At 34.5% G+C, this 25,564-nt stretch overlaps 1 protein-coding gene across 4 annotated transcripts in view; it reads right to left on the bottom strand.

Annotated features, from left to right (window-relative positions):
• Nucleotides 1-217: 217 nt before the first annotated feature.
• Nucleotides 218-25,564, bottom strand: part of ARAP2 (ArfGAP with RhoGAP domain, ankyrin repeat and PH domain 2) — a 125,783-nt gene continuing 100,436 nt past the window's right edge. For 2 of the 4 annotated variants that reach the window (XM_010710306.3, XM_010710307.3), the window contains exons 28-33: nucleotides 20,625-20,764; nucleotides 16,965-17,047; nucleotides 15,563-15,598; nucleotides 15,013-15,076; nucleotides 9,340-9,471; nucleotides 218-3,856 (exon numbers count right to left, since the gene is read on the bottom strand). In XM_010710306.3, the coding sequence (XP_010708608.1) occupies nucleotides 3,503-3,856; nucleotides 9,340-9,471; nucleotides 15,013-15,076; nucleotides 15,563-15,598; nucleotides 16,965-17,047; nucleotides 20,625-20,764 (809 nt within the window). In that variant the 3' untranslated portion in view covers nucleotides 218-3,502. Of the gene's footprint in view, nucleotides 3,857-8,651; nucleotides 8,747-9,339; nucleotides 9,472-15,012; nucleotides 15,077-15,562; nucleotides 15,599-16,964; nucleotides 17,048-20,624; nucleotides 20,765-25,564 lie in introns of all 4 variants that reach the window. The other 2 variants (XM_019614911.2, XM_010710308.3) reach the window with 2 other exon arrangements.

Here is a 25,564-nt window from a genome sequence, read left to right as displayed (position 1 = left end):
AGCTGTAGATGAAATCCTTTGTGCAGTAGAATTGCAAATAAAGAAGTACATGCAAAAATCACGTGAACCATGAAGAAAACTTTGCAAAGCTTCCACTCTGCACTCCCTTTAACCCTCCCCCCCGTTCAGTTCTTAGAGAACAATCTAGATTCAAGAAACACTGAATATGGCAAAGGTTTTTTGACAGTACAGAGAATATTTATTTCTAATGGTTCTGGAGAAGGAATACTGACCAAATCATATTTAAGCATTTTGATTCTCCTTATTTCATCTTTCTGCTGTAGACTTCATTTTATAAGTCAGTATATATTTTTTTCTAAGCAATTCAACTTGGAATACGTTTCATCCACCCATCTACCAAAGTAATCTGCTTCTCCCTCAGACACACACACTGTTCAGGTTTTCCAATGCAATTTACTGAAACCACAGATTTGCCTTAAGTAGACTAAATCCAATGTAATTTTTAGAGCATGCTGTGATCACAGTCATTACTTGATTTTTTTTTTAATTCAGTTTCCACTGGGACTCAAGCACAACCAAAGTTCTTCTAATTCAGATGTCAGCAACAGTTAAACTGATTCTTACACTAAAACAGCTTGCATAGGAAAATAGGATATAAAAATCAGAAGGGTGACATGACAATGCAGGCTCAGAAGGAAGCACCTCAGCCAGTGATGTGCGTAATCCTTACCTCCAGACTCCAGTTGACACCACCACCATCCACAACAGAACAGTGAAGTCTTTTTCCTCCCAATTCCTTAATCTGGAACTTGATAAGTGGGGCTGGTGGTAACTTGGCAGCACTGAGGAACACGAATTGTGCCAACCACTATATCAGGAGAAAGAAGAGTCCCAGAAGTGAGGTAAAACACCAGTAGCTTTTATTCTCTGAAGAACCTATATCTGCTGGGCAGCCAAAACAATACATGCACTAGTGGAAGAGACACCAGGGGTGCTGTTGTATGGAAGACAGAAGTACATGGAATCCCTGCAACACACTTCAGTCCCAGCAGGCCAGAGCTCTTGACAATAAAGAAAATAATAATAATAATAAAATAATAAAAAAAATATGGCCAAACCCTCACTTTAACTAAAGAAGGGGGATATACACAAAATTATCTTTAAATCTCAGCTAGTCAATTTGACCTCACACTAAAGGGATCTCTGCTGATGCACAAAACTAACTGAAAATGCTCTTTTGAACTGTAAACCCAAAATAGTATCTGGGAAAAACTTCTGTCTCAAAAAAAAAAATCCAAAAAAGTAAGTGATTTCCAAATAAAAGCACATCTTGCTTACCTATCAGCTTTTCACTTATAATGCCAAAGTAATGATGAACCTGAGAGTTCTGAGAATTTAATTCTAGACTTCCCACTGTTACAGAATGAACAAAGTCAGTACCTCATTTAACCTCATTTTGCAGATCAGACAGTAAACACTCACTAGGCTATTCAGTGGGTACAGAATTTTTTTTAATAAATCCATCATTTATTTTAAAGAAACAGTATTTATTCAAATAATTAGCATTTATTCCCTGAAAATTACACTATCATTCCACAAGTCAGAAGAACAATAAAGCATCAGCAGCTATCAAGGCATTGCAAGAAAACATTTATTCTTGCAGGTCTTAAAGCAGTCTGAAATGCGTAGTGCAAGAATTATATGTCAGGTAATTGGTGCAAAACTTTTTTTTGCTTTTGAAATAATCCACTGCAAATTTGATATCTACTTTCCCAAAGGAACTTTCCTCAGGTTAGCACTGTCAACATTCAGTATGCCTCTGCAGATATGCACCTAACTCTATGCAAAGTATACATATATATTGGGAATGCATGTACATATACACATACAAAACAAGATATTTATAGTAGCTACTGAAACAACATTTCCACTGAGGATTCAACAGCTTTAAAGATAGTATAGCTGTAACTGAAAAGTAAACATTTAAATATATTTTAGTAAACGTCTTTTCTTCTTGATTTTTAGGTCCCTTTAACAGTAGCCCTACAGGTACTTTATTTGAGGTCTGCTTTTGAAGTAGAACAAATGTTTCTGTAGTCCTCAGATCCAATAAAAATAAACAAAACATTCTCTTCACAGACTTCTTCACTCCAGTGCACAAAATCCTTCTATTGCTCCATTTATTCCATTAGTGTAAGGCTTAAATGATGCATGAGGCTTTCAGCAGTGAGGTGAATGTCATTTTTAAGAAGCCAGTAGAAAGATAAACAATACAGAAACCATAACTCAATACTGAAAAAATATTTGCAAATTAAAATACAACTGTAAACAGTACATTCAGGTCCAGCCTCAGACAGAAAGCAAAGTAGCTTTCTCCCAGCAGCAGCAGGCCCTGATTCAGTTTGGCATTTAGGAATGTGCTTATTAACATTAAGCACAGGCTTTAGTCAATACAATTTAAGTTCTGGCTTATATGTTTTCTTAAGCCAGAGCTTCAATGATTAGAAGAGGCTCAATTACAAATTAAAAGTAGCAAAACAGTCAATAGTGCACTGGGAAAATTAAAATGTACAAACTCGTTTCAGATTTAACAACTGGTTAAATGTGGTAAGTGCAAAGTCTGAAAGACAAAACTTGCTTTCTCAGTGCTATGTGCCAGAAGAATAAATAAAAAACACTATATAACATTTGATTTTAATCTCACTTCTCTCTACTTACTAACAGATTTACCAGATACATTGAATAATTTGTCTAATTTCTTCAAACAAATTATTTTTCCAATTAAGTTCCTCAATGCAATCAAGAATAGAAGTAACTGATGTGAGAAATGTTATGGCACCTGTAATTACCAGAAAGAGGAGAGAGGATAAATTGATCCTATATGGGATAAAATGCAGTAACAGCATAAATCATTCTCAAAAATACCAGTCAGATGTACACAATATAGACACAGCTTAGAGATGCAAACTCATTGAACTAACGCATTGCCTTATCTGTTGCACCCCTCTCCATTTTAATTCATTTCATGTTGCTCTGTGGACGAATTTATGGAATAAGACTCATGGCATTCTTAAATAAAAAAAAGTTATATGCAAAAAAAAAAATCACACTTAAGCAGATGTTACTCATTTTTTATAGTGTTAAATAAAATATTGTAGGTTAACAGCATGAATTTCAGTGTATATCTTGTCTTCACTCTAAAATCTCCCACCACTACTTACAGGATGGTACAGAATATAAACAGAGCAAGAGCTTTTGATAGTGCTTACAATTCTTGCATCTAACAAAATATGTGACAACAACAAAAAAAAGCAGACAAAACCCAGGTGCCACTGTATCACATAGCAAAACCTCCAAATTTCAGAACTTTTGCAAAATCAGCTTTCTCAGTTCAGTCTTAAATTATACCATGGCATACTCACTTACAAAATCAACAGTAGTATATAAACAAGTTTTCTCTGCACTGTACAAACTATACATACTAAAAAACCCACATATTTTTGTCCAGAAAATATATGTTCTAAACTTCAGACTCAGGACATCAGCTGGATGTTTCATCTTGAAGTGTTCTGTTTTTCTGCAGCACTGTATTTAATTCCTGAATCACATTTGATGGCAGTTTGTTATCTAATTCCAGTGTATTTTTGTTTGTTTTGTTCTTGGATTTTTTCAGTGGCTTATGTGATCTTTGGCGCAGGTCAGCCGTTCCCACACCCATCTCCTCAACAGAGATAAAACTCTGACGTGTTTTGGCATGATTTTGCACTTTCTCCTCCTTGCGTTCTAAACACTGTGCCACAATAGATGCTTTTTCTTTCAAGTTTTTTCTTTCTTCCACAAGGTCGATTTCATTATGTTCATCAAGTTTTGGTTTCCTCAGTTTCAACTGTATATCCTGAGTGAACAAATAAAGATAAATAAGATCATTCACATTAATACTATGATCAATAATATTTATATTACAATTTTTGCTCTTTGATTTCACATAACATTTTAAAGAAGAATCAATTTTACTAAAGAGCTGAGATAGCATACTTAATAATTCTAAATTTCCATAATTTCTGCTATTATCATTTATAAGCATTTTTTGGTGAGCATATTTCCTCAACTAGTAATACTTCTAAAAATTACATTAACCTTCCAATAAAATGCCCATGACAATGAATTGAAGTCATTCATTTTCATGCATTTTTACATATGCACAGTTTGATTTTACACTCTACCACAGCAAATTAATTTTTTTTCAGCAGATCCATATACTCTTAATTTCTCAGAACTCTTACTGAAAATGTTGCAATTTTAATAACTTAATGCCTAAAGTAAGTGAATGCACAAAATATAGTTTTGCATAAACATTTACATATAGTTTTGCATAAGCATACAAACACACAAACATTTTCAGCAACTGTTCAGTAGTACTTGGCAAATTACTAAGACTGCTTTTTTTTAATTTTATTTTGACTAGCAATTTTAAGTAACATACTGGTGATTCAAAGAACAAACTGATGGCAATACAGCTGTTTTATATTGGTGGGTTGTATTCAGTTTTTAAGTTGCAAGAAATGAGAGGGAAATTACGTGCCATGGATAAATCTGCAAATATTGTGGGCATTTAAGAGCACACTTGTACAGGAAAAGTGCTCTGAACCTGATGTTTATACTTCAAAGCTTCAGATGAACTTTAGCTTTCTCGTACTGTCCACTTTGTGCACTCAATATGCTCTTGCAGAATGCCTGCTCCAATTTTGTCTGAAAGCAGTCCAGTTTCACAGGCTCCAGAATCACTGTACCATTCATTGAGTTGTAGACTAATAGAATCATAGTATAGGGTTGTAAAGGACCTTAAAGATGACCCAGTTTCAACTCCCCAGTATGGTTGCCACTCACTGTATCAGGCTGCCAAGGGCCCCATCTAATTTGGTCTTGAATGTCCCCAGGCATGGGGCATCCAAAACTTCTCTGGACAAACCATTGCAGCACCTCACTGCTCTCTGAGTAAAGAATTTCTTCCTAACATCTAACCTACATTTACCTTCTTTCAGTTTAAAGCCATTCTTCGAAGAAAAGTTTGAAGCAACTCAAAGCAAAATACAGTAAATGGGAACAACAACACAGCAGGATTTGCTCCTAAAGTGCACTCCTGATCCTAACTCAGATACTCATGTAGATGTATCTAATCTATCTCCCCTCTAGAACTGAATATTTTTTCATGGCTGCTTTAACAGAGAAGGTACCAAGATTCCATAAGACAGTTTGCTCACGCACAAAATGTGAACAACTCGAAAAAGATCCAGCCAAAGAACAACTGCTATACAACAAAGAAAAAAGTCCCTCTCAGCCTTGAGTATCTTTTAGTAGTCAAAGATGCCATACACGAAAGAAAATGAATTCCAAAACCTCATTTTCCTCCACAGCTGTAAGGCTTCTCCACAAACGGAACAATCTGCCTACATTATATTCCTCTACCATTTACTCTGTGTGTTTTAAAGGCATGTTTATTTCTTCCTGATGACAGAGTATGAGTGTTGATACAGAAAATTAGGTGAAGTGTAAGAAGGAAAATAATAAATATTAAATCTTAGGTTATAGAGATGCAAGCTATGCAACAAAGTCTATATCTGTGCATCGGAACTAGCATCTACTCAGTAATGAACAAAACAAATACTTGGATGATATAAAACAGTTTCTAAAAAAGAAAAAAGGTAAAAGGTAAAAGTGTGTGCTGTATTTCACTACATTTTTAGCGTTATGAAGAAAGTATTTTTTTAATTGCATTCCCAAAGAATGAAAATTACCCACTAATAACAAGACATTGGTGGCCTAGCCATGCAAAAAATATATACGTATATATATCCCAGAACAATGATGCACATGAGTTCATAGTGCTACAAGTTATCATAAGTGCATGCTATCAGGCACCTCTTTAATGACTGAAAATTTTACTAACATAAGTAACAACCTCTATCAATTACGAATCACCTGCTACCATCTAGGCCTGCAAGGAATATGTTTAATATGTTCATCAATTTTTCAGTGAAAAAAATTCCAGGCACCTGAGAAACTATCCCAGTGACTCACATATGCAAGGAGTTCTGTCCTGGGAAATATCTGAAAAAGTTATAATTTTCTATTTAAAGATTAAAATCAGTCAGTCATTCAATTTTAATTAATAAATTAATAACAAAATTAATATCTGATTGTATATATATTTGAAATGTAGAACATGTGAAATACCAGTTATGCACCACCTTTTAGAAAACATTAACACAATCCAAGCCACCTATTGTTATTCAATAAACTAAGATATGAAGTATAAATCAGGATCAACAATCTTCTGTTTAAAGATTTTTTACATCATAATATAATTTTGCTTCTTATGAGAAGAAGAATACTGACTATACTTCTGAAAGTATAATAAATTGCCTTGAGTACAGCAGAAACTGCTCCCCTCCTGCCGCCCCAGTAAAACACCCCAAGAAATAAACAAACAAAATAAACTTATTTCCCAAAATAGTTTTGTATAATGTAATTATGAACAGAACAAATACTGGTCAAAATTAACAGATGCCTACTTTTCTGAAACAGTCATGTATGTTGGCAGGTGTTAATTATTAATGCAGATTCGGTACTTGGATCTTTTAAAGTACCATATATACACTATATACAAGAACCCTAATTCCCAAATATTAGTGCTGTAGAATTATTAATAGAATTTTTCTGATTCTAATTGTCCTTAGGAGAATTTTTAGTTATAAAAGTGTTTTCAGATGTTTTGTAATGCATTTTTAGCAAACAGGAAAATTGTTAGCAAACAGGAAAATTACCTTCAATAAATATCAATTGATAAATATATTTTAAAAAATACATTCTCTATATAGTATTTGTAGCACCAGAATGTACATTTTAATCTTGTTGGTTTTAGATAATTCTTTTTTTTTTTTCCCCCATTGATCTTTAGAGTGCAAAATGATGACTCTTTTTTAACCATCTGGAGAACTTTCAGTCTCTTTTCCTGCCTATAAGACAAATTAGATCACATTTCTACCGTAAGTTTTCACACACTTCCATTTTTCATAAACCAGTGCCTTTCAGAAAATGCTTTATTTTGTCATAAGTCTCTAACACTTTAAAATAAGGTATTTTTGTTTATTGGAGAAGCACTACAAATTTGGGGGAATAATGAAGTTGTGGTCTACAAATAGACATGTATCAGCTCACAAATTACACTGCTGTGCTGTATTACCCTATAATTACTCATATGAAATAGTCATTTTCTACCAGTATTTTACTGTTCATTCTGATTTTGACATTCCATGTAAAAAAAGTGTTATATTTTTATTTTCCAATATGTAACTTGGTGTTACTCTTCTTCAAATATACAAATATTGCCTGTATAAAACTTGTCTAAATATATTCATAGACAGAGACTGAAATCTTGTATTTTCAAGATCAAATGGAAAGGTTTTCTGAGTTCCAGTATACAAAATATGGCAGTCCTTGTTAACAAAGCACACCAACAATCAAAAAAAAAGTCTGTTATTGTAAGGTACTGAGGATTTAAAATATTGAAGCTCAGAATCCAATAAAACTACAAATTCCAGCCTTGTAGAATCGAAGTTGTCTCAAAGATCAGATCACAAATCTGTAATGTACATAGGTTGCTCCGAAAGTAATGCCTCCTATTTATTTCCGTAGAAACTATAACAGATACTAAGAGTGCAATAATACTATTTGATAGATAAAATTCTCAGTTACAAAATACCATTTTAACATAGTAACCACGAGCACTTTCATCAACAATGAACAAGAGCCTGCATGCCATGTTCGTACAAATCTGCACCAGTGGAGCTGACCCACTGTCACTATCGCAACTGCTGAAATGCACCACCCACTACCTCACAGCATTCACATTCCTTTGTTCAGTTTTGTTCAGCAAGCACCGATGAATGTCAGTGGGTGCAATTTTTTTCCAACTCAATGACACACCTTTGCTTCATAAGCACTTCCATGTCAGACATCATTCTGTCACGTTGCCTCTCTGTCTCCATCTGTCACATGGCAACAAAATTTAACAGAATATTGGTGGGAAGGTTCAGTCTTTACTGTCATACCACAAACATCTGCTTCTGAAATTGTGGGCCCACATAATAAAATAGAAAGCATTACTTTCAGAGCAGCCAACATACACCCAGAATCAGAACACAAGAATTAGAAATATACCTAAGGTATATACCTGAGGAAGACAAGACTTGTATTTTCCTTTCATTTACAAATTGTTTAAAAATGCAAATATAAAAAGGAACCTAAAGAGTTTCAAAAAGCACTTTCCTGAGAAAAGCTAAAATGAAAGGACAGCTTAAGCAAAAGGGAAAAACGATAACTGCATTCACACTGTGTTATAATCCTTGTTAAGAAAGAACAGAAATGCATTTTTAAAAAAGCATAACAAAAGGAGACAAAAAAATAAAGGCGCTTGTTAATACAGCACCACTTTTATCTTTGCTTTTGGTTTGTTATGGAACTGAGTCAACTGCAATGATTTCTGCCTGAAACACCGTCTCTAAAGGACAATAACATAGTCCATATTATCTTTCAAAATCTTCTTAGACATGCAAGAAATAATACTGCGTACAGTCTAAGGTCCAAACTGTTTTCCCTCATGTCTTCTCTTCAGCTTTCAGATTATTTACCTCTATTTTCCCCAAGCAAATCAGTGACTCCACCACCACTGCATCTTTCCAGCTGAAAATAAGGCACAAAAGTCCTCCCAGAAGCCGCAGTATCTCTATGTGGATGCCAGAAATTCATCTTAAGCTCGTATGATAAGGTTGAGGCATATTATTAATGCATATATTGTAGAGACACTGAAGTCAGTCTCCATAAACAGCTGTAATTAAACTCTGACCTTGTTCTTTGAGACTAAAAATATTACAACTTAAAAAATCTTGTAGTTAGTTTCAGTTGAGATTTCCCATTACATTCACTGAGCATATAACTAATCTCTAACAGATACTGCGTAGAGCAGAAAAGGTATGACAGAACACATATGCTCAAAAGTTTTCAAGGACATTATTGAAATAAAACTGTAATGTACAGTAGTCCTATTTATTTCCTGTGAGCAAACCCTGCTCAACAAATAAACAAATAAAATCCATTATTGATTTATTGAACAGTCAAATCGTTGACACAAGATTAAGTCACAATAGGATAGTTTTGTTTTTACATTAAATTGTCTTAAGTAATCTTTTAATGGTTATACAATGAAAAGGATTTTGACAGGAAGAGCACCTACATTTCCCATTTATCCAACTCTGAAGAGGTCATTATTACTAGACTATTGTCATTAGAACTTCCACACCAAGATTAAACCCTACTTACTTCTGTACTCCCTCTGATTTTACAAGTGTTCTTCTCCTGTTGAATGGGAATTAGTTGTAAACCTCCAATCTTTGGACTTTTAGTTATAGACTGTTTTCTTGCTTTTCCAGCAGGCGGCCATATACTGGCATGCTGAAGAACAAAAAAAATTCCTTATTTTTGGAGTGCAATTTCATAAAGATACATTATTCTTCTGTATGTATAATTGTCTTGGAAAAAGCTATCTACTACATGACACCACATTTTTCTCCTGGGAATGGGGAAACTCAGTATGGTGCTTAAAATTACATTAATAGTTCATAAGTGCTGCACAATACTGGGTGAACAGAATCAAAATGTCTCTATGCAATTTTCATGCATTTTGATCTTCTGTCCACACTGCATATCAATACAATTATCTACTAGTAATAGAAAACATCCTCATGCAAGACAAACCCATATATTTGCTCAAAAACTTTCAAATTCCACAAAAGCATGCTTTCAGAAGAGCTAATACAAGTTTCTGAAATAATACTATTCCAATTTGCAAACATTTAAAAATTTATATTAGTAACTCAGGAGAAAAATATTGCTTATTCTACAATAACAGCATGTGTTTATCCAGAAAGAAATAGTCTGACAGTCTAAATGCTCCAAAAAATATAATCTACACTTAAATAAATTTGGCTTTTGGTCTTTTCTTGCTCTATTGAAATAGGTCAGTTTTGGGGAGAATTCCAAAGTATGCAACTTTATTCAAGTGAAAAACATAGTTGGGAAAAGAGAGAAAGAAAAAATCTGGATTTTTTCCTGGATATTACCTGGATATTTCAAATTAAATTCAATTGAAAGACAAGCAATACAGCAGGCATGTCCAACCCAGGGCCCACATGTGGCCCAGCACAGCTTGCAGTGCAGCCCACCCATCACGGCAGCAGCTCTGCCCTGTCAAGCAAGCTGGCCAGGCCCAGGGTGTGCAACTGTCACTCAGCATGAAACAAACTTCAGTGCACTATGAAACCTATCTGGGCTGAAAACAAGACATGGGGCACAGTGCAATGCCAGCTGAAGTTATGGCAATTAAATGTATGTGTTTTGATTCACTGGCTAAACACTCCTGTGAGAAGTAAAAAAACATGTAGCTGTACTTTCCATTGTGATAAAGGAATTTGAGAATAGGTTTCAATATCACCTACAAAATTGTCACTTTTTTGGGTATATTTGCAACTCTATTTTCAGTCAACACATATTACCTGCAAATTTTCAAATGGAATGTAGAGCTGCAATCAGACATTCAACTAAAAAACAAGTGATCACATATCTCTATCGGATTTTATAAGCCCAGTGTTAGCAGAGAGAAATATCCCATGCTTTACAATCACATCTTATTCATATCATCATTCTTTGGTATTATGTACATAACTGTTTCCAAGGATGAAGCACAGAAAAAATAAAATTTCAACAAAAATCTCCAACTATTACCTTGAGAACTCACTAAGAATTGAAACCACTGAAATCAAACCAGCCTGATGCATTAGTTTCATAATATAAGGTCAAATATCCCACTAGTTTCATGGCTTTGTTGCTTTCCTTTTTTATGTTTTAATAAGAAATACTAAAAATTAAAATGTTTCGTTACTTCTATAAATTAGTAGTATTACATATTTTCTAAGGGTAGCTCCAAAAGTAATGCCTCCCATTTTATTTTATTTGGCCACAGCAATGGTGGATGTTGGTGATATGGCAGTAGATGTTGAACCTTCACACCAGTATTCCATTACATTTTGTTGCTGTGCAACAGACAGCAACAGAGGGACAGTCTGACAGAATGATGTCTGACATAGAAGTGCTTATGAAGTAAAAGTGTGTAACTGAATTCTTCCATTAGGAAAACATTTCACTCATTGACTTTCACTGACATTTGCTGAAACTTTATGGAGACCAAACAGTGGATGCGAGTACAGTGATGCGGTAGGTGGTGTGTTTTTAGAGTGACAACGGCAAGAGCGAGTTACCTCCACTGGTGCAGATTTGTACGAGTGCAGCATGCAGGCTCCTGACCATAGCAGACAAAAATGCATAGCTAATAATGGTTAGCTAGCATCTTGTAACTGAGAATTTGCTCTATCAAACAGTTATTGTACTATCGTTGTAGCTTCCATGGAAATAAATAGGAGGCACTACATTCAGAGCAATCTAACATATGCAGCCCAAGACAATTTATCTTCACTGCAGCCCAGGCAAGCCAAAAGGTTGGACTCCCATGCGATACAGCAACCAGAACTCAATATAGAGAAATATTTGCATATTGGAGTGCAAGAGTACACATGGTGTTGGCCTGGGTGATACAAAAGACTGTTCTGTTGTAAAAGCTTTCCCTTGTGAACATTAAGAACATTCATTTTTCTTCCATTAAGACATCAATAACGTTTTATTTGAAAGAAAAGATCAAAAACAATTTATTGTGGACCACAACAAGGGTAATGAAGTACTAAAACCAGTTGCCAGAGAGGTGGTGGATGCCCCATCTTTGGAGACAATCGTGCTCAGGCTGGATAGGGCTCTGAGCAACTTGATCTAGCTGCAAGTGTGCTTGTTCATTTCAGCGGAGTTGGAATACATGATTGTTAGAGGTCCCTTCCAACTCAAATGATTCTATATTTCTAAGACATAAAAAACAGAAATGATTCCAAAAGTGGCTAAGAGGCTTTAAGTGAGCATCTGAAGGAAATCGCCTCCATTACTTTTCAGCAAGCCTAAGGAATGTAAGGTCTTAAGGATATAGTTCCATTTCTCTTTTGTGCCTGTAACATTTCTTAAAGTAGAACTCTGGGAAAATGTAACAGAAATACTAGCAATGGATTAGGCTACATAATAAATTTATTTATTCATAATTTTGACCTATCCACCAACTGTACATTATAGTAACACAGTATAGCTCTCTCCAGTCAAACAAAAGCAATAGAATTGGAAGTAAACAATTGCATCCATTTTCATATCAATTGATTCTTTCCAATTGTATGTTATATATGTTGGTAGTCTTGTACAAAACTATTGTAGAATTAAAGAATGAAGTTTCAGGTCGTACTTTTCAGACTGACTTTGCATAGCACTACAAGCAACAAGTGATCTCCTCCAATCTCTTTCAGTATTTAACTATTTGAGTACAAAGTGAATAAACTCTGGAATAAATTGACTTTCTGTAGTAAAAGTACTCTTGTACTTATAGTGGTACCTAGAACTTGCTTATCTAAACAAAGGCAGTGAAACTGGGGAAGGGTCTGGAACACAAGTCTCACGAGGAGTGGCTGAGGGAACTGGGGTTGTTTAGTTAGAAGAGGAGGCTTGTGTGAAGACTTTATTGCTCTCTACAATTACTTGAAAGGAGGTTGTGGCGAGGTGGAGGCCAGTTTCTTCTCCCAGGTAACTAGTGATAGGATGAGAGTTAGTGGCTTTGAACTGTACAGTTCAGGCTGGATTTTAGGAAGAACATCTCAGAACGAGTTGTAAGGCATTGGAACAGGCTGCCCAAGGAGATAGTAGAGTCACTGTCCCTAGAGGTTTCCAAGAAAATGGTAGATGTGGCACTGAGGGACAAGGTTCAGCGGGCAAGGTGGTGATGTTTTGATGGTTGAAGTAGATGGTCTTAGTGTTCTTTTACAACCTTTACGATTTTATGATTCTAACTTTCCTGATTATACTGTTTATACTTCAGGAATTAAGAAATATTATTTTTTTTCTCTTCCTTTTCCTGATAGCAGTACAAAATTACCAACATTAAGTTTTGGTCTACTTGAGCACCTAGGAGCACATTAGGAGATTTCTCTCCCTCCTAATTGCACCAGATCAGTTAATGCAAATGTCTTAGAACTCCAAAACCTTCTTTACACTATTTCTCAAATTGTAAACCAAATTCAGCTACTCTACTGACATAAATGAAACATGCTACCTGAAGCCTTTCTAATATAAACTTTTCCAATTACTGTGATAATGTAAGGTAGAAGAATGTTGTCTTCTCTAAAGATGGAATCCACTTGACAATTTTAACCAGAAGTAACAACTTCAGCTGACATTTAAAGTTTTCTTGGTTAGAAAGGGGATAACGTGAAAAAAATGATCTAATGCTTTGTGATAAAAAAAAATCCATGTAAACAGTACTTTAAGCAGTACATTCTAATAAAACAATATAGCTTCACTTTAATTTTTCATATAATTTAAAGACTGTTAACTTTTATTTTTGTCCAGAACACTGGTTTAAAAAAAAAAAAAAAAGAAAAAAGAAAAAAAATGAAGGTACTGCATTAGTATCATAAATTTTTTGGCCTCGGGAGAATGAAGCATTCAAAATAAAAGTATTATTAATAATAACAACAACATAAAACAGTATTAATTCATAATTTTTATAAAATGCATGTGAATTTGTTACTTTAGAAAGCATCTCTTAAACACTGATAAGCCTGTTGTTTTTTTATCTATATTGTCAGAGTAACATTCTGCGTACCACACTACCTGATCAGAATCATAACTGATTGCTTTCCTTGCGATTTCATGTCAGAAGGGTTTCAAGAGTTACAAAGCTTGTGTGAGTTATTTCGAAGTAGCCTATATCAATAACCGCTGAGCCTATTTGTTGTGACACTGCTCATGTTATGCCCATGAGATGTATGCCAGGGTTGGTGGCTGTTTCCATAGAAACTACAATAGCTACTTCAGTTAAGGGAGCTGGATAAGACAAAAATTTGTTTTACTTAGAAGGCATACATTATATTCCTGGCTCTACTACCTATGAAGGTCAGTGATATAGATACTGTTTCAGAAAGCGTTTACAAAATATGCATTGCAACAGCAGTTTCCAGCCCACTTAATGTAATATGTAAAGTTCACAGCTTATCATAAATCTATCACTGTTTATTCACTGTGATATCCCTCAAAGTTGCTCGAATATCATGGGTAAGACAAGAAAAAAATCAGTCCCAAGTACAAAAAAACTTCAAATATGCTCTAGTCTCACGTGAGATAGTATTCTTCCCATCTCTCACTTCTTAACATTTAAATACTAAATTCCATTGGCAAAGGTGCTTTACATGGCACTCAAAATTATAATCTCCTTGCACACAAGCTAGTAACAAGCAGATAACTTAATTTTAGACAACCCAGTTAAGTGCCAATGTTAACTAAGCTAACTTGGATAGCAGGAAAAATACACCTGTGTTGGCACAGCTCTCCAACAAGGCTAGTTCCCACCACTGTGTTTAAACAAGGTACCTTTTTTTCATGACTGCCTAGATGCAGCATCCACAGAAAGAGCGCTCAGGCTCTGTGGGACAAACATAACCTCTGTGTCATCAGCTAGAATTTCACACAAAAGAGGTTTGTTACTGCAAAGGAAATAAGTTGTCTTTCTTTAAGCAGCTTCCCTAGCACACAGGAGGAAAATAAGATCTCAGAATATACCGATGTTCTTCTCCCTAAGCCTCAAAGCTCTCAGCTTTCATATGAAAATGCAATTGTAAAGAGTAGTCTTCAAAGACTAAAACCACCTTTCTGTAGCATTAATGTACTGAGTACTCCAGACATCTTAATGGTATTGCAGGTTTATCTATAATGCATCTATTACTAATATACATGTCAGTTTAATGGCATTTTCATAACAGCAGTAAAATCAGCATTTCTTGCATTTCATCAGATTAGTACCTTTGCAGTAAAAATGCTGATCATCCAGTCTATCTGTGCTTCCTGTCCATCACAACATATATGCCTAGAACACAGAGTTAACAAGGAAAAAAATAAAAAAAACATAATGCAACTACAGATGTTAAAGACTAAATTTCTAGACAATTTCAAATAGAGTTTACATACATTTATGAATGTTGCAAATATTCATTTTTTTAAGACTCCCATAAAAAGACAATGAATTATTATCTCAGATTATCACCTAACCCTATTTGAAGACATTCTGTCTGCTTAATTTAAAGCATGTGTATAGACTTCATGAATTTTTAATGGAAAATTTTTAAATTGTTTGCTGATTTATGGCCATAGAGAGGAGATGGACAACTAATCTCTTTAAGATTACTAAAATATATCAACTGCAATTGTTTAGTTAATTAGGAAAAATGTAACAAGTCGTCGACATTTAAGCAAAATGTTTACTAGTTTTAAAACACAGTTATTTTGAATTGGAACATTTCAAGAAACATTAAACATTGAAGTTAAAGTAATTATATGTTTCATGTTTACATACCACTGGTGCTTTTCAGAAATCACTACAATTCCCCAACTGAAAAAAAAAAATAAATAATAAAATTAGTTCCAGAAACTCAAGACAGGAGCATTTTCCTGAAGCTGTAGGCAATGAATTATGCAGCTTTTTTTTAATCTATTTATTTGTTTTCAGTAAGTTTCAATACATATTGCAAATCTACTGAGGGTTTGATATTTTATTTCACTCATTTACCCCAGCTGATTCACAGGTTATAAGCATTCTCTTCCAGACAAAGGTTCATAGCCAAGTCCTGGAGATCATGGCTAACTGCCTGCCTCATTTTGGCAGCTGTTCTTTCTGAAAACCATTGGAAGCAAAACAACTACTAAGATAGTGTCCAATAAAGAAATCACAATGAAGTCTCTGATGTGGAAAAAAAGAGCCTAGATACTCCTAGGGCTCTAGAACAGACTTTGTGAAGTCTGAGTTTAAACAGTTAGACTGAAAATAAGCCTCAAGGAAATAACCTACCTGCAAAGACTCATTTACGTAGCCTTGCCATTTTATTTTGGACTACTCAACTACTTATTCTGCATTAAACAGAAAGAAATTAAAAAAAAAAAAGGGAAACGCAAGAACACCCCCCATACTGTCCTGTTAAAAAAAGGAAAACAACAAAAAAACAAACATGAAAAACCCTACAAAACTCAACCCCACTAACTTTTTCTTCAAGATAACTACACTTTGAAATCTACAGACCTTTTTGGAGGGCATTTTGATATGCCAACTGTAAGGGAAAAGTTCAGACAAATCTGCTTAAAGGCTACAGTCTGCTTAGAATCCCCTTGGTATGGAATCTTATTGTCTCAGTGTCTCAAGGCTTTAAAGACAGAAGTACTAGAAACACCTGAAAAAAACAGGTGTCATTTTTCACTCCACTTTTCCAGAGACATAGTCACTGATATTTGTAAAGGGCACAGTAGTATTCATCTAGAAGGAGAAATATCAAAAATAACAGGGGTCCTGAAAAATGAAATCCTCTGCTGAACAACGGGGGTTGTCACTAAAGGCCACAACTAATTGCTTTTTTTCTTCTTTTCCCTTTTTCTTGATGCAAAGAATGTGTGTCCACCAATGAAATGCAGGGCACATACTCCAAAATTAAGTGAGCTGGCAGCAAACATATCCACAAGAGATAATACATTTAAGATTAAGAAAAGCCAATCAATAAAGTAATTTCCTAGTACAGAAGAGTTAACATGGAACACAAGAACAGAGATAACATCGGAACAAATAATATTACGGAGGGCAATTTAATACAGCATACTTCAATTGGCTTCTCAACTTTCTCCAGTTCTACAATGTTTTACGCTCCCTTTTCTCTAAGGCAATACAGTATCTTGTTACATGGTATTTAGCTTCTTTTCACTTTTATTCTTACTTTGTTGGTGGTTTCATTTTCTTTTTCACTCCAAGATAAAGCTTCAGAGAATTGACAGGCAACACTTTTTCAGGTTTGCTAGCCTGCAAATAAATTAAGATTTTAATTATTGTATCAGGAACATACAAAAGAAGAAAATGCCATACAACTTTCATGGACTGAATCACTCTTCTCTAATAGATCATTATGCTTTTTTCCTCACTTTCTTTCCCATTAAGGGAGGATGCCAGTCACTACTACTGGCAGAGGATTAATTAGCAAGAGCTTGAGCTCAACATGAAGTCATAAAACTATAACAATTGAAATAATAGAGACATGGTGGCAAGAGTCGCCAAAACGGAGGGCCGCACTGAATGGATGCAAACTCTTCGGGAGATACAGTCAGGGAAGGTGAAGGGAGGGCTGCCTTCTGTAATAACAGAGCTCTTCTAAGGAATGTCAAGTATCATGGTATTTACTCCAGATCACATAATCAAGATGAGAAAAAAAAAATAAAAAAATCAATCTTTAAACAACTGAAGGAAGTCACTGGACAATAGATTCCAACTTTTACAGTCTAAGGGAGGACAGGAATTTTCTCCCCCAGGTTGTCTCATAGAAGTAAAACACAGCAGGACACAGTAGTCCAGCAGATTTCTAGAGGGTGTCAGGAATGTTTCTTGATACTGATTTAGATGGGTCAACAATGGTTGATGCAAATCTGGATCTGCTAAACACAGATGGTAGTACTGATCATAACGACCACAAAATACTGGTACTTAAGATTCTGAAAAGAATAACATTGAAAAGTTAGCAGAGAACAAACCAAGAAGAGCAGATCTTGGCTTATTCAAGAAACTAAGAGTTCTGTCCATGGAAGGAGGCAGCTTTGAGGGATAAAGAAACTCAGGAAATGTATTTAAAGACAGCATTAGCCAAAATCAATGATTCATCTCAATACTCAGGAAAACAACTGTCAGGAGAGTAGGCCAGGTGGTTCTGGTGAAGCTCCAGTATAGAAAAAGGCAGCATACAGAAAGTGGAAGAAGGAAGAGGTTATGAAGCAAGAAATTTAGAAATGCTGCTTAGGAAATGGAGGTACAGTGGTTGGACAGCCAAGGCTGATTTGGAGTTAAGCCACGCTATTAAGAGCTGCAAAGTTGACCTGGGGAATTAGCTGTCTCCCAGCCTCATTGTACTCCCTGGGGAAATCCTGGAGCAAGCTCCTTAAAGTACGTTTCTGAGCACATGGAATTGACAGTGCTACTGAGAACAAACAGCACAACCAAGCAGATTGATTTCTACAATAAGATGACTGGATTTGTACAGGAGGGGAAGCAGTGGATATAAATTTACCTCAACTTTATCAATGCTTCTGACACTTGTCTCCCAAAATAATCTTCTATTCAAGTTGGGATATTAAGGTCTCAATAGATGCAACATCACTATCAGTAAAATGCCAGTTGCATGAAAACACTCAGAGGGTAATGGTTAACCAGACACACTATAACTGCAGGCTTGTGACAAAAGGAATACTGCAGTAGCCTGTTCTGTCCTTTATAACATCTACAGCAATCACATGGAGGAGTCAATCATAAAGCTTGCATTGCAACCTACATGACTAGTCAATACACTTGGGAACATGAGGAATTTGCAGAGGCTGAAGAAATGAGCCAACATGCCCTAGGAAATTCAACAAAGGTAAACATCAAATCCTGTATTTGAGAAGGAAGAACATCTATCAATGACACTAGAGAGTAGCCGGAGTTCTTCCCCCTCTCCTTAGCTCTTGTAGTCCTGCATCTGCTTTTGGATCCCCCAATGAAAGAAAAGAATCAAAATTCTTGAGTGACTTCAGCAGATGGCCACAAAATTATCTGGGGGCTGGAGCGCTTGATCTGTGATAAGAGCTTGACACAGGTTGGCTTGCTCAGCTGGAAGAATAGATGGCTTCGAAAACCCACAAGTAGGTCTGGGTAGGTTACACAGACAAGGCTCTTCACAGTGGTGTATTGTGGGAAAATGAAAGTTATTTGAAACTAGACCAAATGCAAAGAGAAACTTCTTTTGCATGAGGAGAGTCAGGTATAGGAACAGTGCTGTCCAAAGAGACGGTGCTATCTCTGTCCTTAGGAGATTTCAAAACTCAACTGGATCAGTCCCTGAGCAACCTGTTCTGACCTCATTTCCAGCCCTGACATGAAAATAGCAAGTCGAACCATGGATCTCTTGAGGTTCCTTTGAAATCAAATTAACATAAGTATCATAGAAACTTCACTTTTTCAATAATTGCTCAACAGAAGAAACACTTAACAAAACACATCTCTACCTGAATATATAATCTTAATTTCTTTTTAATGAGAATTCATAAATTACTTAGTAGATGCAATCTTATTAAATACCATTTTTCCATCTGCAGTGTCATCTCTTTCTACTATTCATTTCTGACTACAACATAGAATTAAACTAAGACTACTAGTGGTGGATGAAAATTTCTCTCTCAAAAAAAAGAAATATACTCAAATTATTTTTCAGTGTAGTATCTCTTTTTTTTTTCTTTTAAAATATAAAGCTATTTAAAAGTAACGCCAGCAAAGTTTCCACCTCAATTTAGGAATTTAATGCTTTATGGATCAGAATGGTTCAGAAAAGACGATCATAAAGTAGTACAATAACTGTACTGTACCATAAACTTTTTCCAAGTTACTAATTAAGTTTCAATAGGCTTATTAGTATACTCTTATGTATACCAATTCGAGTGTTAGCAACAAATTACAATACACTATTCTTGACATTTTGAGATCATTTTAACTAGAATAATATCCACAGTCTTACAAGACTACACTTTTTTTTTAATTTTTTTTTTAATTTTCCACTAGATTAACAATGAATGTGTAAGCTTACAAAAAACTCTTATTTTACTGTATGAAGGTGAGCAAAGCACAAGTTTCCCAGTTGGGCAAAAATAGCAATCAAAAATAAATGCTCTTTAAACTTAAAAAACCTTTTCTTAAACCATGTGAAAACATAGTTCAAATTGTATGTTATTTAGTTTCTATAAAGAAAAATCCCTTTAAATACATAAAACTGAACCCATTTTGCTATTAAGCAAATAAGAAAGATTCTGTAAGTAAGATTCAGTCTTACTATCAAGACTAGTTTTTGCAGGCCTGAGAACAGATCAGTAGAAAAAGTTCATGCTTTTCAGTAACTAAGAGGAAAGTCAATGTTATCTGGAAAAAGGGGAAGCTTTTGTCAGCTTAATGAGTGATGTTGCTTCCTATAATTAATTTCGTCACTCATGACAGCTGTAGGTAAAAGAGCACTGTTGCTTCTGATTTCTAAAAGCTTTCTGTGAGACACTGGGAAAAAACCAGCATGCAGTTTCAACTTCATATTACTTCTAACACCACTATCTACAGAAGGTTTTCATTTTACTCGTCGCACAAGGGAATGTAAGCACTCGAAAACATTTTTACAGCTAGTAATATAGCATAATCAAAATAGCTAAATCAACAATTGCTGCTCTTTTTACTAAAGCCTCTGAAATAAGAACCTTAAATTCTTGTACTTCATTAAAAGCTGCCATTCAGTATCAGAAACATTCATCTATTTGTCTGTCTTCTCATTTCTACGTGAAAAAGAAAGTTTATGATTAAACTAGTCAAGAATTAACTGTACCTTCATATCCTTGTAAAGAAGCAAATTTCCTTCCCGTAATACAAAATAACGCTCTTGAAACTTGTTTCCAGACAGCAGTTTTGAAGGTTCTTCTTTGTACTTTAGATAGCCAGCTTTCACACTACCTTTCACATTTCTCTCTATCAAGAAAGTAAAAAGCTCTTTGTTAGAATCTGTTACAACGTTGGAAACAACTACTTTGTTTTTAAGTGCTTTCAGTATTAATGTTTATCAAAAGACAAAAATTACACTTTGATTTTAGTAATAATGGCACTCAAATATTAATAACAATGATTTTAATTACTGGTAGGAAATGTATTCTAATGTTTACTCCTAAGATAACACAGAAAGAATTAAATTAAAAGAATCTTCTCAGAAAAGAATGTGCAGTTACGTATACAAAATACACAAAGAAACATGTATTTAGTATATGTATATATTAAAATAAAGCCTGTAGTCTGCTTCATAAATAAACTTTGTAAAAATAAAAAGCTTTTATTAAAGTAAGAACTACTGAAGTTCATTACTAATACATATAAACTATTCCAATACCACTTCAAGGTGCCTCTCTTTTTCCATTTCTTTCCTATATGTATGTATGCACTCATACATGCTGGAAACATACTGTCAGCATGAAGAAAGAGCAGCCAGCAGGGGATAAACTCTTCTCCTCCATTCTAGACAACATTTCATCTTTAAGAGGGAGCTATACTAACACAGTAACAAATTACTTTCACCCAAAACATTACAATCCTACTACTTATTTTTGGCCATCAATACTCATTTTCTTTTTCTATGTGAACATCATTCATTCATTTATTTTGGAATTATTGAATAAATTTGCTTAGAAATCTCATGATACCACCAGTTTTTACAGCATACTCCTTTCAAGTTAGTAAACAAAACTGTGATGCAAAAAGAGTACGTAGTATATGGAGAACAGCATCCTAATTCAATTAGCTGGTTCCACTTAGGACTTGATAAACAGATATGAAAAATATCCACTATTATGAAATAGTACACACTATAATCTCAGAAATAAGAATAAAATGTATTAAATAAATCAATCATAAAAATAGCAAAATGCATTTTCATTTGGTCAGGTAGAAGAATACAGAGATGACTTTTCTGTAGGTTAAACCTATTACCACAGATATTTTTTCCAATGTGAAGAACAGCATTACACAGCAAACGACACAAACAACAATGCTTAAGAAGCCATTCTGGTTGTAGTGTACAATTATCTATTTCTCCCATCTTCATCCATTCCCTTAAGTGGGCTGTCAATATTTTCAAGTAAAACATGACATGCACAAAGGATGTAAGAAAGGTGATAAGGCAGAATTCAGAAATTACATGAAATATCACTAATGATCATAAAAAGTAAAGTCCAAGACAAATGCATCTCATACTGTTTTTAATTATTATATTTAAATATTTATATTCTTTGTCCTTCCTTTGAAGAACATGTAGATAATTTTTCCACACAATTATTTAGGAAGGACCCCAACATTCTAATAGTGAGATATGTACTAAATACAGTTTTACATGCACGCATGTGTATGCACAAAAAGTAAATAGGCAACATCCAGATTCAGACATCTTATTACATAAATACACTTTAAAGTGCATATAAAAAATAACAGATTACAAAACTCAGATTCTGTTGCCATTCCTACAGCATAATGAGACTTTGGAACTAACCAGAAAAGCTGTATCTCAACCCCATCTTTCCCACTGGCTGAAAAAGATTCTGAATAAAATTATTCCTCTTACTAACTCTATTCACAAAAAAGACAATTAAAAACTATGAATCTATTTCCCTCTTGTTTTATATCTTACCACAAACTAGAGTTTAGAAAGACTTTAAAAAATACAGTAGAAATTTTAAAAGGTATTAAACTTCTTTGATTTTTATAAATTACATTCTAATCAGCATGTTTGCCTTTAAAAGAAAATCTCAACATAAAATTTCCCACTATTTTCTTTAGCTTACAACAGAATCTAATGCAAAAAATTAAAATCCTGATTTCCTCAGCTCTCTGTGTAAACATACAATAAAAAAAACACAAACATGAGCATATTTCCTCTCTGCCACTACGAGTATTTGTTTCACGTTCAGAGTGGAATATGAGTCCTTATCCACAACAATACAGGCTTTTTTTTTTTTTTTTTTTTAAATATACCAAGTGAGAGAAGCAGAATACTCTTACCAGTTAGAATATTTTATATTTCCACACATAGCTCTCAAAATAATCAACAAGACCCCCACTTCCTAAACTTTTTGGCATTCCCACCTTAGCAAATCCAGGAACACTCAGTCTTGCAAAGATCTTTAAAAAGCCTGAAAGACGAAAAAAATATTCCTCCGATTTATGATTTTCTGTATTCCTTAGAAGTATTCCACACACAAATCTAAAATGATCAGTCCACATCCTATCTATTTTTCAGATATAAATTTTGTAAAGAACGTGAAACTTTCCAGAATTTTGTAGCTACTAAGAACTGGAGGCACTTAATCCATTCAAGGTTTATTCACATTCAGTATAGAAGTGTTTCAAACAATCTCCCTGAATAATAGCCCCTGGTTCGCAGGTATCAACACTTCCCACTCAAATTATACAACTCTTTACCAGGAAAAAATCAAGTACTTTTATACACACTTTATAGTGAATCTATTCCCTCACATTTTTCTAACAAATACATCTTTAATATGGGAAAAATTCAGGTAAGGAGAAGATAAAGGGTCTCAAAATAGAACTACACATGAGAGCATCTCTCATAACAAAATGCAATGCACACCCTGCCCTGCAGAACAGCACTTCAAAGACAGTGCTTCTGCAACAGGCATCAAAAGCTACAGAATAAATTGCCAGGAGAGAACTAAAGATTTGGAGGAAAGTATAAAATTCACAACATATATTCTGAAACATATCAGTAAGAATAAACCATTTCTTTTCCATGAAAGGAAAAATTGATCTCTAAACAAGAAAAAATATCAATCTATACCTCACTACAACGTTTGATATTGCAGAACATGAGAAATCAGCTTAAGATTGAGAAAATGAGTGAAAGAGTTACGAAAAAGGACAAAGTATACTACATATAGGGAACATAGTAAAAGTTTCACTGACAGGAAAGGCCCTGATAAGTTGCCAGAATGAAATGAGGTTAAAAGAGTTTCTTCTACAGGCTCACTATTGAACTAAAATTACTTCAAATATCATTAATGACTCTAGAAGAAGAGAAATGCTGATGATACTGAACTCTGAAATAACATTAACAGAAAAAAAAAAAAAAGGTACAGAAGTATCATAATTTAGAAAGATTCTAATACAAATCACAGAAGAAAGTAAAATTCACCAAATTCAATTATAAATATGATCACAGCCCTATGAATTTTAATGAAGAGGAAGAAAACTATCAACTCAGTAGTCCATTTATACGAGCTGAATCCACTGCTAAAAACCACACTATGAATAATAGCAGTTGAACATCTGGACTCAGTCCAACTGCTCAGTTAGTGATGAGAAAATATCTACATAAAGAGGGTAAAAGAGTGACAAAATCATCCTCCCTGCTGGCCTGTAGATTTCTTGTGTATTTTGGGTTGGAGATCTCCAGCATAACCACAAATGCTGCCTCCCTCTGGAAACTGAAGTTGTTTCCCAGGTGGCTTAATCCTTTTCTCATTTTAACAGTATCTAGTGATGGAAATTCAGTGCTGATCTAAAGACATCTTTTTGCCTTGAAATAGATGCTTATATGTTTTCAGCATGTACAGGTACAAGACTAGAAATAGAAACAATAAACATGTAAATTTCTGCAACTACAAAACGAGGACAATTGATTCAGATCTTCTAGGCAATTTTGCCTACACAATACATGCATTGTCTTGCTGAAGCTAGTGAATTTGTGCATTAGCTGCTCATTATTGTAAATATTTCACAGCAAATTTAGGAACTAGCCTCAGAACCTCTACAAGATGTAATGATTATAGAACTATTTGTATTTTAAACATTTTTATTTTCTCATAGCAAGAAGCATTTAAAAAAATTAAAGCTATAGAAATTAAAATCTGTTCACCACATAAAAGATCCCTAGAAAAGCGATTCCATATTCAAGAAAACATGTTTGTTGTATATGAGGTTACTCTGAGATCAATACTGGAAGTTTGCAATATGGCAGAAATTTAATAAATAAGGTTTTAATTATTTTAACACGAGAAAAAGGAACCAATAAATGTAAACACTCAGTCATCAAAAGCCAGTGTGTCTGGACTAAGGTCAAACTGAAAAGAATTGATTCAAACTCAATTACTGTGATGGACTGGAGGAACAAATGGGTATAGAAAGCAGGAGGAAAAGAAGGTGGGCAAATGTCAGCTCTCCCCTTTAGATAGTACTACATTTTGTAAATTGAACTTCAGACACTAGCCTCATCCTTATGTGTTTCTCAGAACAGTGAGAAACATATTCCTTACAACCCATTCCCTTTTTCTGATTATTCCTCAACACATAGTGAGGTGATGGGAGTTCATATATCAAGCTTTTAATGAAGTAGGCTATTTCACTCTATTCACTATCAGCTGCAACACATTTAGAGATAGTGAAACTCCAATATAAAAGCTATGAATAACATACTTGTTAAGGTTTGTTCATATCTGTGGAAAAGAGAATGATGAGAGAAGGCTATTACTTTCAGAAGAATAAGCATAACAGCATAACTTTTACTTCTTGAAGACATAACAGACATACTGATGGAAAAATTAATATTTCTTTTTATGGGGAAACATTGCATGCTTTACTGACAGCATACAGATTTCAACTGCTTGAAAACAGAACAGTCATTTTTGTGCATGTTGAACTTCTGAACTGTTTCCCTCAAATTAAATGCCGTACATTTTTACATGGGAGATCTAACTCCAGGTAAGACGCAAA

This window comes from Meleagris gallopavo, chromosome 4, assembly GCF_000146605.3.
Source record: "Meleagris gallopavo isolate NT-WF06-2002-E0010 breed Aviagen turkey brand Nicholas breeding stock chromosome 4, Turkey_5.1, whole genome shotgun sequence".
Lineage (NCBI taxonomy): Eukaryota > Metazoa > Chordata > Aves > Galliformes > Phasianidae > Meleagris > Meleagris gallopavo.
This window is presented reverse-complemented; position numbering and strand designations above follow the sequence as displayed.